This window comes from Nestor notabilis, unplaced genomic scaffold, assembly GCF_000696875.1.
Source record: "Nestor notabilis isolate BGI_N333 unplaced genomic scaffold, ASM69687v1 scaffold4536, whole genome shotgun sequence".
In the NCBI taxonomy this organism is placed as follows: domain Eukaryota; kingdom Metazoa; phylum Chordata; class Aves; order Psittaciformes; family Psittacidae; genus Nestor; species Nestor notabilis.
In genome coordinates, this window is record NW_009933269.1 from 21,067 (window position 1) to 38,535 (window position 17,469).

Genomic DNA, 17,469 nt, shown 5'->3' on the forward strand with positions numbered 1-17,469 from the left:
CCCCTCTTTTCCCTTCCATCCCCTCTTCCAGCTCCCAAAAGGCAATGCAAAGGAGCAGAAAGACCATGCTGGGAATGGTCCTGGCACAGGCATTTATATTGCAGAGAAAAATGGCTGGTTTGGACAGCAGGGCTGGTTTGAGGGATTGACTGTGCACATCTGGACTGCAGGGAAGCCCTCAACAGAATTCCAGCCCTTACTGCAGCAGCAGTGTTAGTTCTTCTATGCAGAGTGTCCTCACCACCCCTGGAGAGACCCTCACTTGTATGAGCCAGCATCCAGCAGCCTGTGCAGCCTGTCTGGACCTAGCTGGTGGCCGTGGCTTGCACTGTTGGTACCATGTGTCAGCATCAGTTTGTCACTTCTCCAGTGTTCAGACCACTGAAGCCTGGGTGCAGCTCTGCAAGGCCAGTTGGATGCTCCTTTGCAGGTCCAGCCACGGAGCTCTCCCAGCCTGCCTGGAGCAGAGTCCCTCCTACCAGCCCAGCTACCAGGCTGGGCAACAAGGAGCTGCAATGAGCCTACCAGGGCACATGATTCAAAGGCAGTGGACAAACACATGCCAAATTTGTCCATAATCACCCTCTCCATGTCCCAGAGCAGCAGTTTTCCTCCTGTCCCCATCCCACTACCTCTTCTTCCAAACAAACTGGTTGCAACACAACCTGGGTTCTTGCTTGCTGTGATCCCCCCGTGAGTCTCATCACTGCAAAAATAAAGCTGTTGTAAGAGTGTTGTTGGAACATGGGGCAGCTATGGAATTAAACCAGAGACATTCCCTGCAGAAGGGAAATGAGAACTGAGCTGGGCAGCTCCAGTGTGAGAAACACATCAGCAGGCTTGAAACTCAAGCTCCTGAGGGATGTACTGGAGGGTGAAAGACAACAAACAGGAGCAAGCAGGGAGCTCCAAAAGGAATGGCAACACCCGCAGGTACTGGCACAGTCAGAACAACATCAAGTACAACTCTGAACTTCAACACTCCAGCTTCGTTTGATTACCCCAGAGCCAGTCATCTGTGCAGCAGCTCCCTGCTCCCTGCAGCACATCTTGGGCACTGGCAGCACAGTGACAGCAGGGGTTTGGTGACACGAGGTGAGTGCTCCAGCAGAAAGAGCCCAGCTGGGACTCCTGGAGCTGTTCAGCACATGGTACATGAGCAAAACTGGCACCTTTGGTCCCGACACAGGCACTGACAACATAAACTCACTTCCACACCTGAGGAAAAGCACTGCACTGCAGCTCCTCCAGGACTTGTGCTGCAGGAGAGGCCACCAGCAGAGCATGTACACAGAGGGGATGCCTGACATGCCAGGTCCACACAGCAGGCCCCAAGGAAACCGCAGAGCCAACCACGCTCCTGGGAAGCAACCAACCTGCAGACTGGGGAAGACTCCAGCATGGCCAAGCCAACCTGACCTGTACCTGCAGCAGGACCGAGAGCTGGGGCTTCTTCCCAGATTTCCAGCCCATGGGAAGCATGACAACACTGCTGTTTCTATGCAGCTAGCTCAAGGACAGACATTCAGTGACAATAAGTGGCATGAGGGACCACCACAATCTACTGACTGATCACATCTTCTGCCCTGAAGTTAATTACCAGTGGGTTTCCAAAATCCCAGGTTGGGAATGGTTCCATGTTCCTGCTGGATTCAGGCTATTCCAGGCTGTTCCTGGGGCTCCTGCTTGTTCTGCTCATCTCCAAAGCTCTTTTTTTAGCTTTGGCTTCCTGGTTCAATATTAGCAGAACACCTTCAACATGTCAGTGCACAGAGAGCCAGGAGACTGCGGGGTGTCGCTTTGTGCCACCTTCTGTTCTTTCTGAAAGCTGTTCAGAAGTTATAAAAACACCAAAGATCAAGAGGAGAATCATGAGAAGCCATGAAAGGTCCAATCTTTGTAACAAGTGGAGCTGTCTGTTCAGGATGAAGTTTCTAAAGTCAGTATAAATGCACACAGTGACAACAGGAATGTGTTTGCCAAAGCCAGGGTCAGAGCTGGGCATTCACTTCAGAGCAGGGTCACAGCATTCACTTCAGAGCAGGGTCACAGCACTCACTTCAGAGCAGGGTCACAGCATTCACTTCAGAGCAGGGTCACAGCACTCACTTCCCCTCCCCAAAACACAGGGAGGGAAGAAACCCATGAGGACTCTACCCTCACGAGAAGATGATGTCATGTTCTTGTTCCCATAGAGTCACTGTGAGAAATCCCACCAAAACAGGCCCATTTCTCCCACATGTGCGTCCACTGCTCCAACCACAACCATCCCACGGACCACAGGCCCCCTCTACAGACCTTGGTCCATCTTCTGGTTCTTCCAGCAGAAGCTGCATCCCTCTAAGGAACTGAGCTCCTGTCACCAGTGGCTGGCTGGTGTGTGCTGGTGACAGGCAGAAACCCTGCGTGGAGCCCTAAATCCTCCCAGAGAAACTTCTTATACTAAGTGCTTAAACCTCTCCATCTAGGTGGGAAACTGCCCTCCCTGTGGCTCTCCGAAAGATAACCAAACCATTACACTGGGCACGCTGAGCTTGATTACCTCTGCTTCCAAACGTGCCAGCAGAGGATGGTGGGGCAGACACCAGCCCTGCTGTAACCTCAGCTCGGGACATCCTGAGTCAGACACTTTGAAATGCCCAGAAATAAAAGTCTTGGAGCACTGCTCTTCCTTGAGCTTGTCCAACTCCATCCTGAAGGCACTGAGGCCTTCAGCCTGCACCAGCACAGCCCAGCACCACGTCCCATCAGCAGAAGATTAGAGATCTTGCAGAAATGGGGCAGTGACCCCAGTGCTGTTCACCCAAAGGGAGGAGGCTTCAACAGTGAGGCTCCTATAGAAACGTCCTGCCAGGACTCAGGAACATCCTGAGATTCTGAAACCCTGTTTCAGACCAGGAAGTGGAATGGAAAAGGGAAGGAAACATCCTGAATACAGAGATTCATAACCTGTGGGTTATGAACTACTTCAGAATAAAACACATGAGGAAAAGCCAAGCTGGGATACCACTTCATATGAAGGACAGGCTGGAGGATGGTGGAAACTGCCTGTCCCAGGGCAGCCCCTCTTCTTGGAGCTTCTTTCCAGCCCCAAGACATCCCCACAGTAACATCAGGTCTCTGACATGCCCAAGATCCTGCTGAGCCCCAGATCTGCTGTGTGCTGAGCCACAGGTACCACCAGCATCCAAAGCGGGTTGGGGAGCAGCAAACTCTCCTGCAGCACTGGGCCCCAGACCTCCGCAGCCAACAGGGAGTCCAGGACACACACCCAAGCCAGGATAAGCACCTCAGCTCTGTGCTCCAAACAGCTCAAGGGCTATTTCCTGGGCTCTTCCATGGCTGCACGTGCATTGGACTCCCAGTTACAAGAGAGAATACTCAACTTCTCTGTGCAACCTTCTCCCACCATTGGTACCTAAGCTCGACCTGTGTGCTCCCAACTCCAGCCACCCCAACACCACCACTCATCACACAGCTTGATGGATGAGCTCCAGCTCCCAGCTCAGTCCTGAAGTGACAGTAATGAGTATCTCCCCATCTCCTTCAAGCTGTAAAGCACAGGGCTCACCTGAGCCTTCCCCTGCCAGCTACTCCTCACGAGGCTCCTCCACCCACCACCGTGTCCTCGCCCCGAGGGAGGAAGAGAAACCAAGCAACATCAGAAATAAAGTCATAAAATACACATTACCTTTGCCCATGGGCAGAGAAAGTCTTAGCATCCAATCACCATCTCCACTTGAAGATGCCAAGCACTTAACCAGCACATCACATGGCAGCAGCAGAGGTGAGAGATGAAGAACTTCAAGAACTTCATGAACTTCCTACCCAGGGGCAGCATTTGTGCCCCTCTCTCACCCCCCTGTGTGAGGGCAGGCTCCAGCCTCTGGGCTGTGTAACACATGCAACAGTCGGGAGCGGATGCGAGTCTGGGAGCGGATGCGAGCTCCACTTCAACACATCCCCATGGTAACTATCTAAAACTCCTCACTTGGGCTTTGCAAGGGGAGGGGCAGGCTCTGGAGGCAGCCAGGCGCAGGCAGCAGTGTGCTGACAGCAGCAGTGTGCTCAGAGCAGAGGGACATGCCTGGTGTTGACCACACGCAGCAGCAGGCTCTGCTCTGCCCTTGCTGTGGCTGCCCGGCAGCCCTGGCCCAGCCAGGCCCTGCATCACCTCCCCATCAGCTCCCCTGGCACATCCCAGCCAGGGCCTCTCGCCAGCTAGGCTCTGGCCAAGGCAGCAACTCTACTCCTCCAAATTCCAGTGCTGGAGCTGCTCCCAGCTCTGCCTGCCTGGCCTTAACGCTTTCACTGCTGCCCGGCTCAGCACGGGGCACCCCTCATGATGCTCTGTTGGTGTGAGCACCCACAAGGGTGGGACATCAATGTAACGGGTGTAATGAACCCACCAGGGAACTCCAGAGGAGCTCAGCATCACGGAATCACAAGGGTTGTAAGGGACCTCTGGAGTCCCCTAGTCCAACCCCCCTGCCAAGGCATAGTCCAAACGGAGGAATGGTACAAGGACCTTCTGAGTTACTACTAACTCTGACAGCCACACGTGTGCTTGTGCAGGCTGCCTGTATCCCTGCATCCTTGTTTTTCAGGTCACAGTATTTCCTTGCCATCCAGCAGTGATGTTCAAAACATGGTTGAGCAGAATCAATCACAGCATCCCAGACTGGTTTGGGATCTTTGGATGGGATCTTAAAGCTCACCCAGTTCCAAGCCCCTGGAATTCCAATTTCTAAAACCCTGAAGTGAACCTACAGGTCCTGAGCATCTCCTCTGCAAGGTAACTGCAGAGACTATCAGCAGCACAGCCTGCCCATGGAGCAGAGCTCAAAGCTGCCAACCAGCACCTGGTTTGATAGGACAACCCCCTCACCTTATACTCCTAAAAGCCCAGGATATGTGTTTCAGGTAAGTGGCATGAAAAGACATACAAGATGCTGTACACTACAGGTGAGGAGTGGTGATTCCTTGCTAAGAGCCCCGGGAGCGTGGCACTGGCATGGATGGGCTCTGTCAAGAGCCCATCCAAAGTCAAGAGGAAGCTTTCACCACAGAAACCTCCTCCCTTTGGGATGGTCATAGAATACTTAGGGTTGGAAAGGACCTTAAGATCATCTAGTTCCTACCCCCTGCCTCCCCCAGCTGCAGCCTGGCTGGCATGGAAAGGCTGAGGATGCACAGGCCAAGCCCTGCCACATCTCACCTTGCTCCGGGAGCCCAGCAGAGCCCACCTCCAACCCCAGCCCGACGTGGAGCAGAGAGGAGCAGGACTGACTGCTGGTGTAGGCACCCCCGGAGCTACACTCCTCTGCAGCGTGGGTTTATTTGAACCCTGCAGCTCCAGGGAGAGCTGCACAAAGAGGAGCTGCAGGAGATACCCAGGAGCCTGCAGCCATCTGGCCGCCAGCCACTGCAGAGCACATCTGACAGCCATGTAATTACCAACCTGGCAGGCAGAGCTGCTCCTCCTCGCTGCTTGACCTCCCTTTTCTCCCTCCACACACGTGTCCTCAGGAAAGCTCCCCTCGGCTTGGCTGGCCAGGCCCCAGCTCCACCAGCACCCTGCCCAGCAAAGCAAACACTGGTGGGAGTGGGAGGCCCCACAGCTGGAGAGGGGAGATGCCTGGAGAAGCCCTGCGCTCGTCCACCACTGCTGGCAGCCAGCAGAAGGGACAGATTAGAGCTGAATTAAGTTACCAGCATTAAATAAACATGCCTGGCCTCTTTGAAGTTCTGCTTCCCTTGATCAAGAGCTTATTTCGCTCAGCCCCAGGAAACCATCAGTCTCCATGGAGTTAACTCTTCACAGGACATCTCAGCTCCCCCAAGCACCTCGCGCCCATCGGCAGAGCTGAAATAACCAGGCATAGCACTGACCTCCTGTGTGTCTCCCCAGGTCTCCCTGGTTTAGGTGGAATTCCAGCCAGGAATGGGAACCTGCCTAACTCCACTGCATGGTCCTGCAGGCTCCAGGCTGGCACACAAGGAAGCTTTGTTGGAGCTGGAGGGAAGGGGGATCCCTTTGCGGTGAAGCATCCTCCAAGCCTGCTAAGAGCAGCACTCTCAGGTCCTGGGAGGACTGTGCTCAACCCTCCTCCAAAGCAGGGCTGAGAGGTAAAGGAACAGGGAGGAACTTAATTACAGACAAGGGAAGTTCCCAGTGCTCCCTTCATTTGGTTTAATCCCACAGAGTGGGAATTGGAAAGTCTGAGGCAGGAAAGGGAGGGGGCAGCCACAGAGAGGAAAGGAAAATACCACGAAGCCAAAGCTGATCCCGACTCCACGGCATTTTTGCATGGCTCATACAATCTCTGCAATTCCTGCTCTTGCCTCTGGACTTGAATAACACAACCAGGAGAGCAGAAACCTGCCTGAGAGCCTCTGCCTGGGAGTGGGGAGATGTGACTTTTGGGGTTCACTCCTTTAGTAGATGAGTGGGAACTGCAGAATCACTGCTGGTGGAGCCAGTGCAAGAGGGAGAGTCACTGCTGCCTGCCAAGGGGGGAAGCAAATACTTCCAGGATGGCTCAAAATTACCACAGTGTTGCCCTGCTCTGGAGTGTTCCTTCTTCTGGATGCTCTGCTCACTTACAGCCCCTGGCACAGGGAGGCTGGAGAGGAGCTGCCTGTGCTGGGTGCTGCGGGTCAGACCAAGGTTCCCGCTTCTCCTAGGAAGGCAGTTTTCACCTTGCTCCTGGACTCTTCCACCCTCAATTTAGTGCCAGGAAAGCTCCCACCCATCACAACCATGTCTTTAGTCTTTTGGGCAGTACCTGAGAAGCACCTTGGAGATGCTGGGGGTGACCCCAGGGCAGTGCTGGAGAGGGCAGCCACGGGAGGTCCCCAGCAGCTCTGTGGAGCCCACAGGGCAGGATGCAACCAACCAGCAGGAAGTGAGGGAGAGGCTGGGAACATCAAGGCTAAATGCAGAAATCCAAGATAAACAGCAACAGCCTATCAGTTCCCAGCCAGAACAGAATCATCCCCATGTGGGGGGAGCCCGAGACAGCCTTGCAGCACAGAGAACAGCGCTGGCTCACACCGAGGGACAGCAGGAAAGCACCAGCCTGATGGGTCAGCACAAGCTGACCCTGGAGTTTTACAAGGAACAGTCTCATCAGAGAAATGCCTTTCCTAAGTAATCCTTCAGCTCCAGCAGACAGGCTGCTCTCCTCATTTCATTGTCAGGCATGTGGTGGGTTTGCCAGGCAGAGGCATGAGCATGGGGACAATGACAATTCCCTGGTCCTAAATGCAACTGCAGTGCTAGCAAGCTAAACACACATCCGAAAACCTCCACAGCCAATGCCCAGACCTCTGCAAGTTCCTCAACACCATTCCAAAGCAATAATCACAGCTCTAGGAACAAGGCAAGTACAACCCAACCAGACCTGTGCTTCCCATGTTCCCAGCAGAGATCACAGCACAAGGCAGAGCAAGGTCACAGTCACAGGTACGGTCACACGTACGTGTCACATGTACAAACAGTCCTGCAGCTTCATACTTCTCATTATTCCCTCACTTTATCCACAAATAGCTCAGTCCCCCTGTGGAAAACTCCCTTGGAACGTGTGTTCCAAAGGCGCAGGAAAGCCTCCAAGGAAGCGGCGTTAAGGGAGCCAGACAGGGCACCCAGGTGTCCCTGGTGCCAGCCTCTGCCTGGTTTGCTGCTGTTTGAGAGGTGAATGGAGGAGGAAGACACCTAAGCAACAACGTGGGCCTTACCTTTTGTTCCAGGGGGCTGCAGATTATCTCCAGTCAGCGAGCACCAGCCTACGGGAAAGATGTCCCGGGAATCATATCGGCACCAGTAATCGAAGGCACCTCTCCAGCCATCAAATGTTATGAGGACCTCAGAACCTCTCACCTCCCCAATGGTGGCCGGGCAGATGAAGTGAGGGTTCTTCCTGTCCACTGCCTCCAGCTTCATACCTGTCTTGAAGAAGTTTTGGGATGGAGATGGTGGTTCCTAGAAGGAGAAGTTGAAAATGGGCTCAAAGGGGATATGCCAGGGCTGTCCCCTCCATCAGCAAACCCCGCTCCAGGAGCAGATGAAGGAGAGAGCTAGTGGGCTGGATTTGAACCCCAATTAGGTGTGCTCGTGCTGGCCTAACTCCACAACCACATTCCCTACAAGTCAAGAGGCAATGAAGCTCACTGCTGACTGCTCTGCTACCACCCTGCTGCTGGACCAAACCCAGACAGTGCTACATTAACACTGCACCCTGTGACACCCCTGCCATGCAGCAGAGACAGAAAGTAAAGCTCCAAAGTAAAGATCCTCTATTGGTACTCTCACCTTTTTATCTCAGAGCAGGAAAACTTGAGATGTAAGAGTCATTCTCTGTCATTCTTCCCCAAACTGCAGCTCTGCTAGACATGTGAGAGATCTGCCACCCAGCCTTCTCTGGGGCTTGCTCCTCCTTGTCTTTTACACCTGAGATACACTAAAGCCACACCAACCATCCCATAGCACAGCACAAGCCTCTAGAATGGCTTCTGTAGCTCTCTGACTAAAGATGTGAGATTACAAACTACAAACCCATACTTGCAGTGTGGCCTCACTGCAGTATTTGCCCTCCTCACAAGCTCTGGTACATTAAAAGGTTTCACAGAGGTGCTGACTTTCAGATACTGCACTCCTGACTTGGACAGCACCTGCAGCCCAAGTGAAAAACAAGCCCATCTTTCAAGCCTGAGTGTTGAAACCCAAGATACTTTCTTAGCAGACCCCTGTCTGCATCCTGACACTGCTGTGATGCAGTCACAGAGGGTACAGGTCTGTCCCAGAGAAGCAGCAGCAGGGCAAAGCTGGGCACTGTTCACCTCCTCTGGTGAGACACCAGCTGTGACTTCGGTGCTCTGCAGTAAAGGGGCCCTGGCAGAAAGGGGTCTTCACAAACACTGCAATACCTTGTGGAAAATCCGGACAGGAGCCATCTCTGCTCCATTCAGAGTCTTCAGAAGGAACATGGGCCAAGAGGAGGCATTCAGCCGAAAGCCTGCAGGGGAGGAAGCAGAGATGGAGGCTTTTTAAAGGCTGGATCCAGCAGCACATGCCTGCTGGGATGGGACCTTTGCAGCAGGCACCCACTGTGATCACACACCACCCTCCTCCTCATGATGGAGAGTGAGATGTGATCTTTTCCAGATGCTCTGCACACCAAACATGGTGCTGTTGAAAAGAAGCCCCTGAGGATGGCTGTTTGCAATATTCTGCTGGGAACACAAGTCTGTACATTGCCCATGCAGGCAGAGAGCTTTGTGCAGCACTAGTGCTGGCAGCCTCAGTGTTCCTGCTACAGGGAGACATGAATCAGCAAGTGCACACTCTGACTATGGAATTTCTTCCTCCATAGGGAATCTCAGCTCCTGGGTGGTCCGCTCCACATTTAGAGTGAGCTGCAGGCAAGCTGACCTGACTAAATGAAGAGGCTGTGGCTTGGCTGGGAAACAGGTTTAACCATTACAGGAAAGAATGGCAGCTTTTGGCTCAACACTGTCTGTGAAGAAAAGTACAGAAGTAGCAGAAAGGGGCTTATGGGAAGAAAAAAGCAAATTCACATGCTCTGGGCTATGGCCCCGAGTGCAACTGCACAACCAGGTATCACAAACCACCTTCTTTGCTCAATATGCATCTTCCTGCAGAAGCAGTTTCTGCTGTTCAGCTGAGCAGGGCATTGCACTGTCTCTATTTGTGCTGGTTTGAAGGTAACCCTGGGCCTGGACCTAGATGGAGAGCATCCCATGGGGAGTGACATGGCAAAGCTTTGCCAGGGTTGAAATGCCACAACACAACATCCAGGGGGGATTCCAATTGGACATAATTCTTCCCCATGAGAACAATCAGCCACTGGATCCCCAGAGAAGTGGTGGATTGTTCACTGTTAATATCTGACTGGACAGGGTGCTGGGACATCTAGTCTAGGACATGTTTTGACTGTAAAGGTTGGACTAGCTGGTCCCTGAGGTCTCCTCCAACCTGGGATTCTGGGATTCTAGCCTGGCCCAAGGTTAAGCAGGTCAGAGCTGGGCACACAGAGCACGAACCCTCTCCTCTGGCACAGTCAGAAATGAGTTCTGCTCAGCAACTCCATCACCCTTATTGCCATCTGCTGGCAAAAGCCGGGCAAGGCATAGAGGAACCACGGCTGCCAGGCAGGACAGGTACCCACAGGAGGTGGGCAGGCCACAGGCTGCTCCCTGGCACCAAAGTTTCAAAGAGATGTCTGCAGATGCACAGCAACATGCATGGAATTAACATCAAAACTGGCAGCTTCGATGTTCAGAGCTGCAGCAGGTTCTGCCTGTAGCCATTATGAAGGCAAAGGACCTGCACACACACAGCTTCATGTGGTGGGATGTACCAGAACACACATCTGCTGATGTTCCCTCCTTCTGCAGAAAGGTCAGTCCCAAGGGTCCCACTGCAGTTCAGGCTGTTACTTCCATAAAGCTCACTAATGGTGCTCCATGGAAAAACGTGGTTAAAAATATCCCTAATTCCAGGTGTCTCACTGAAGGTTTCCTGCATCATTATAGATCAGCTTGATCTTATTTGGGGATGTGCTAACTGAGAGAGATTTATGAAGACACTTCACAAATAATGGGCAGCAGGATGCAAAAGCAGGTTGAGTTTGGTGCTTCATCAGGGAAGAACCAGCAGATGAGCTCCTCATTTGGCCAGTGTCAAAAAGAAGGAGAAGAAGTGTTCACCCAAAGACCAGACTGGAAGAAGCATTTGACTGTCCACATTAGTGACAAAGCTGCAGCAAAGTAAAATTACATGAAGAAAGAGATGAAATATTACAAGTGTCTCTTCACATGACACAGGACTTAAATCACTGGGAACCTTGTCAGACATTCTGTTTCCCCATGACGTGGTCCCCAGCTGACCTCCTATTGACCCAAAGGCACTTGGGCACAAATACCCTTAGACAGCATGAATGAAAACTGCAATGCTTTTGAAATCAGTGCCAGGATCAGCAGTGCCCCAGCAGATGCCTCAGCCCTAACTGTTCTCTTGGGTATTCTCTACCTCAGGTTTCACAGGTCCCCAGCAAAGCAGCTCCACCAGACACCAGCCCCGTGCTGAGCGCGACGGGGAGCGCAGGGGAGCACACTGGTGGATGGCACCCAGTTCATGCCAAGCACACCTTGGAGATGACAGCACTTGGAAGCCCAGAGCAATGGGCAGTGGCCAGAGACCAAGCCATGTGCCAGCCCTGTGTGGTGTCTCCCAGGAAAGGAGAACCTGGATTCATTCTGTCCTTATACAGGCAGTTACCCAGGAGAGGCCATCATGGTTGCTCTGCCTTCAACACTACCACCCACACCCTTGGGTCACCAAGGACTTTGGGGTGCCCTCCCATTGCTTGTGTGTCCTCTAGGAATCAGAGTGGCTTTGACATTCTTTCCCACAAATGCATGGAAACGTTTTTCCTTTGAGGTACACAGGGATAGCTTCAGAAAGCATAAGAGCACAGTCAGCATGTGCTTATCCTGAGCTTGAGCAGCAAAGAGTGCAGGCAGCTCACCCAGGTGTAAAGAGCTCTTTCATCTACACTCTAAAGCATCTCCTTATCCATGCCACAGTGTCCACGTGGAAATACAGACCTGGTGTGGGATACATGTTTAACAAGCTAACAGGGCTGCTCCATATCACAGTGGAAGACAGGGGCAGCCCATGGGTCTCTGTCCCAGGCACAGAGACATAAACCCCCCAGGGTTTTCCCCACAGATCATGTGGGTGCTCGGTGGACAGCTGAACTCCAGCTCACCCAGTGGAGGCTGCAGCATCCCTCCATTCTTCTCACAGTTTCCTATGGGCTGGATTTCAGCAGAGTCCACCAGCCTCCAGAAGTCATTCTTGTTATCGCTGCCATCGAGGCGCAGGCGCAGGCGTGCACCCGTCAGACCCACCACTGTGGCGATGCACGTGGACGTGGTGTTCCGGGGGTCCTGGGCTTCTAGTTTCATACTGATCTTGAATTCATTTGCAGGTGGAGTGTATGACTGCAAAGAGAAAAACAGGGACTCACTCGGTATTTCCAATACAGAGGCTGACACCCTGAGAGCACCAGCACTGGTTCTACCAGAGACTGGCAGCATCCTCCAAGCACAGCACAGGAGCAGACACCACAGAGCAGCAAAATAAGTTTGGTGAGCCCTATAACCAGACCTACCCTTTCCTCATAGCCCTCTTCCCAGGGGAATCACCCAGCCAACCCAACAGATACAACTCCTCAGTGCAGCTGAGGAGTATCCTGGTAAACCCAGAGCCAGGTGTACCATGTACTGTGCCGATTCCCTCCTGCATCCCCTGTACCCAACACAACCACCTCTGTGCTCAAGTACCTGATGCCCAGGGGCTGCTATCCCATTCACCAGAATCATTTCTCCAAGGGCCTGTGCTTGGCAGAGTGAAAACTTTCTCACATTCCCATCCATGCATATCTGAGAGTAAAGTCTTCTGTGCTACTCCAACATTTGCAGTGCCCAAACCTATCTTTGTTATCCTTGCTTCAGCACACTTGCATTTCTGTCAATTCTCTGACAACCTTAAGCATCTTCCTTGCCAAAAAAGGGGCCTAACCCAGGCAGGGCACCATCACCCTTGTCCTTTCTTCTTTGCACCCTCTTACCTGCTTGAAGCAATGGGCAGGAGCTGGGATGGCACATGTTTCTTTCAGGTATTTCTCCCAGGTGAAGTGACCTGAGAAGAGAAAACGAAAGGATTCAAATAGGAACCGACAAGCGAAAAGCTCAGAGCGAGATGGCTGGATCCAAATGCCAGCAGTTCTCCAGTTCTCACAGAGGAGGTGCTCACAGGCAACATGTTTTCACAAGATCCTCTGATGTTTGTGACCACAGAAGATTTACAACTGCAGCTGACAGGCAGAACAAAGCACCGTGCTGCCTGCGGCATCCTACTGCCTCCGCGCTGCCGAGAGGGGTCTGCAAAGAGCCAGGGTAACAACCCACAACTTCATACAAGATACCCAGCACAGATGGGAAGCTGTGGAATCTTCCAGACAACTGCCCCTTAGAAGTCATTTGTTACAGGTATGGTTCAGTCTGGGGATTAAGAACAGCCCCTGTGGGCTAAAAGCAGCCCAAGTCAAGAGGGAACTGCATGTGCTGATGCTGCAGTTCCCCTGGTCCAGCCGCACACCGCAGCCCCGCGGCTCAGAGCAGCATCAGCCTGACCCCAGCAATCAGTGGACAGGTCAGCAATTCACTTCCTGAGGCAGACACGGAGCCTGTAGGCAGGATGGAAGCAGGGATCCTCCAAACAGGGATTGCCTGAACACAGCAGCTCACACCCAACACCAAAGCCCCTTCCACTGAGCGCTGCTGGGGGAAGCGCGTTGATCCTTGCCCTCGCCCTTCCCATGTACAGCAGGAAGGGTAAAAGCAATATAACATCCAGGGGAACCTGGTATTAAATGAGGAATTAAAAGCTCCTGTGATCTGAGCAAATTGTGACTTTTGCCATTTCAACTGTGCAGCTGGGAAAGGCTCCTTCCAGCATGACACAAGCTGATATTCATCCCAACAGCTCCCGGGAGACCAGCGCTTGCAAGTCATTTCAAGAGCATTGAATGTGTGGCAGCACAATTAAAGAGTCAGCTCCCGCTTCTCCTGCTCACATCAAGTTGTGAATCAGTCTATTTTCAAAACAAAAGCTACATTAAGAGCCCTTTTAGCTACTGCAGTGCACACCACACCTCTAAGAATTCAGGCATCAAGGTCAGCACACGTTGCTTCAGTTCTGCTTCATGTGCACAGAGAAGCTGTCAGGGCTGGATAATCTCCTTGCTCCAAATAAGTAAAAGCAATGCTGCTTTCTTGCCTCCTCCCATGCAGATGATGAGCACGCTGTTAAATACAGTGGAAATGAACAGAAAATACATGGTTTCGTTGCCACGCTGCCTGAAGGTGACGTCCTCAACATAAGAAGGACATGGAGCTGTTGGAGCAAGGCCAGAGGAGGGCACGAGGATGGTCAGGGGCTGGAGCACCTCCCATATGGAGACAGGCTGAGAACACTGGGGCTGTTCAGCCTGGAGAAGAGAAGCTGCTGGAGACCTCAGAGCAGCTTCCAGGGTCTGAAGGGGGCTACAAGGATGCTGGAGAGGGACCTTCATCAGGGACTGGAGTGACAGGACAAGGGGTGATGAGTTCAAACTGAAATGGGAAGTCCAGGTTAGATCTAAGGAAGAAGCTCTTCCCTGTGAGGGTGCTGAGGTGCTGGCGCAGGGTGCCCGGAGAAGCTGTGGCTGCCCCATCCCTGGCAGTGTTCAAGGCCAGGTTGGACACAGGGGCTTGGAGAACCTGGTCTATGGAAGGTGTCCCTGCCTGTGGCAGGGGGTTGGAACTAGATGGCCTTAAGGTCCTTTCCAACCATTCCATGGTTCAATGATTTTACACTTGGTCATATCAATGAAACTCTTTATATGAATTACGGGTACTAAACACCAGGCAAATCAAGCCCAGGCACAGCAATGCCTCTTGCATCCCTCCCCGTAACTACTTGCTGATCCAGGCTCATTTCAGACTGGGGGGTCCTTCAGAGGCCCCTGTCTGCAGAGCACAGAGGATGCTGGTGGTGACAGTACCGTGTGCCTACCCCAGGGCTTGAGCAGGGCTCTTTGAAAGAGATCAGCTGTACTTGACTATTTTAGTTTAAAGAAGAAACCTCCCTCTGCTCAGCTGGTTTCAATTCTCACTATTAATCGTGGTCCTGGTTTTAATCCTCCTCCTCTCAGTTGCTCTGCAGCAGCCGAGGCTGCTCTGCTCCTCGCAGCACCGTGCTGAGCTGCACAGTCCCAACAGGAGCAGTAAACTCTGAGGCAGCTGCCAAAAAAAAAACTTACTGAGAGTCATTCTGTTGGGACCCAACCACCATATGAAGACACCTCCCACCCCCCCACCCACCCCCCCACTAGAACTGCAGTTACTTACGACTCACAGTTCTAGTGACTTATTTTGCAAGAAGCAGCAGAAAGACTTCTCTAAACACTAAGAAAAGGCAGAGTCAATAGAGCAGTTCAGCCTTTCTTCTTTCTCTGTTCACTATCAGCCATTTCTTAATGGTTTTAACCTGCCAGAGGGGAGATGAGATGAGCTCTTGGGCAGAAGCTCTTCCCTGGGAGGGTGCTGAGGCGCTGGCACAGGGTGCCCAGAGAAGCTGTGGCTGCCCCATCCCTGGCAGTGTTCAAGGCCACGTTGGACACAGGGGCTTGGAGCAACCTGCTCTAGTGGAAGGTGTCCCTGGAACTGGATGATCCTATGGTCCTTTCCAACCCAAGCCAGTCTGGGATTCCGTGATTCTCTTCCCTGTTCCCTCCCCACTGTGCAAAGCAGACTGTGCTCCCCCAGACTGGAGGGATCACCCACTGAAGGGACCAAGTTCCTCCCTGTAACATACCTCAGACCTGCTTGAAGGAAGAAACAAAAGGAGGATCCTTAATGAGAAACACCATGGGTTTGTAATTGCATCTGTGAGCTAAACAAGGGCCAAGGACTGTCAAGCTGCATGACTCCTGGAACCCAGCTGTGAAAATGCCTACTTGGGGCAATGGTCTATCACTCCTGCTTGCCTTTGGAAAGCTCCTTACCACACACTTGTGCCAAAGGGAGATAGCACTTGCAAACAGGATGTGAGATTTGGGCTCTGATGGCTTAACCTTCCAAAATAGTTACTCTAAACCAAACACTCCACACACCCGTGGGGTCATAGCTGTGAACAGTGCATGTCTGCACCTTTGTGTTTGGATTCTTATCCTGTTGAGAATCTATGTTCATCTTTTGCCTGGAATTTAAATGAAGACAGAGTTTCTGTTTGTCTCTAACTGAAGCCTGCTTTGGGCCCCATTAGCATTTCAGCTCTCCAGGGGTCATCAATCCAACTGAAACAATACATGTGCGCTGCAGGTCACATCTGTGAAGGAGAACGTGCCCTCCCCAGATCAAGGCATCCCATTAAAGTCTGCAGCCCATATGTGTGTCTGCTAATGAGCATCAAGCAGCACATGAAAGCAGCACAGTCAGAGCCAGCTCGCTATGAAAATGAGCAAAGGATGGTGTCTGCTGGCAGATCCCAACGCCTGGACACGGGGATCCCCAGGGATCAGCTCTCCCAGCACCACGGCAGAGCTCCTGCATGTCCTGCCTGTCACAATTCCCTCTGCTCAGCCCTCAATCCAGCTGCACGTTCTCCATCAGTAACAGCTACAGCCCACACCACGATCCCACTTACTCACTGTCTTGCTCAGAGGAAACGTGGGAATGTACGAGCCAAACCGAAGAGGTTTCAACCACCAGGACACTGTCTGCTCTGCTTCTTCTCAGAGGTGTCCCCATGCAGCTTTACCTCGGAGCAGAAATCCTTTCAGCCTGGATCACAAGGTGCTCTGTGCCAGAGAGCTGCTGCAGGTTCCCCCCTTCACATGCACCCCAGCCTCGGGCAGTGAGGAGCTGCTGAGGGTTTCTTGGAGGAAGCAGATCCCTGATCCTTGCTGCTCCACCATGTGCTTGTTGAGCAGACGTGTGCTCATCAGCCTGTCTGCAGAGGTTCCTCCCCAGGCCAGTGAGCCCTGGGATGTGGTGTGCTGGGTTTCCATGAGTGCTGCTGGGAGAGCTGATGTTCCCAGAAAGCTCTGTTTCAGGTCAGCACTGCCCCTGAGCAACAGCCAGTCTCTGCCATCCACACACAGTGCAGAGGGGAAACAGCAGCAGAGCCCCAACGCCCCAAACACTGACTGTACACAGGCCAAGGGAGCTGTGGCAGTGCCCCATAATGTGACACGAAGCTCAGCATGGGGTGACAGAGGACCCAGGATGTTACTGGAGGTGTTAACACACTTCCTCCCCTTGGAGAAGGTCATTCCAAACTGCCCTTACCTTTAGATGAAGGGCAGACCAGGACAGATGAGATGCCCCAAGAGAGAATGGCGAGGGCTGATGGTGGCCCATAATGTGCCAGAGAACTACCCCCCTGAGTGTCACCCCCCGAGGCACAGCAGCCATTTCAGCTCTCCTAGGGGCCCCATGACACACAGGAGAGAATTCCTGAAGGCAAACACCTATTTCCTCCTAGAATGGCTTAACTCAGGCAATTGTTTAGGTTCCTGTCACTCTCTACTTGGTGGGAAGTATGGACCTCACCTGCCTTAAGGACAGGCAGAATGTAAGGAAACCACCTTCTTATACTCTGTAAGTAAAATAGAGGCCCTAAAATCATGTACTAAATCACACAAGCCTTCCATGAACTTCCCAAAGCTGGAAGTCACCTGCATCCCCCCTGAGGGATGGCAAGAGCTGAGCACAGGGCCACAGCCCACCCTGCCTGTGCTGGGGACACCTCATCTCCAATGGGGGTGAGAAGTGACCAGCTCCTGTGCCACCACCAGCAGCCTGCACCCTGCGCTCCACGAGCCAGAGCATGGG

At 52.7% G+C, this 17,469-nt stretch overlaps 1 protein-coding gene across 1 annotated transcript in view; it reads right to left on the bottom strand.

The window, feature by feature from the left end:
- The window catches only part of SCMH1 (sex comb on midleg homolog 1 (Drosophila)), a gene marked incomplete at its 3' end in the record, with an annotated part of 41,845 nt that overhangs the window by 21,061 nt on the left and 3,315 nt on the right, over positions 1 to 17,469 (bottom strand). The window contains exons 3-6 of the mRNA XM_010016790.1: positions 12,660 to 12,730; positions 11,796 to 12,030; positions 8,929 to 9,017; positions 7,741 to 7,984 (exon numbers count right to left, since the gene is read on the bottom strand). Of these exons, the coding sequence (XP_010015092.1) occupies positions 7,741 to 7,984; positions 8,929 to 9,017; positions 11,796 to 12,030; positions 12,660 to 12,730 (639 nt within the window). The remainder of the gene's footprint in view (positions 1 to 7,740; positions 7,985 to 8,928; positions 9,018 to 11,795; positions 12,031 to 12,659; positions 12,731 to 17,469) is intronic.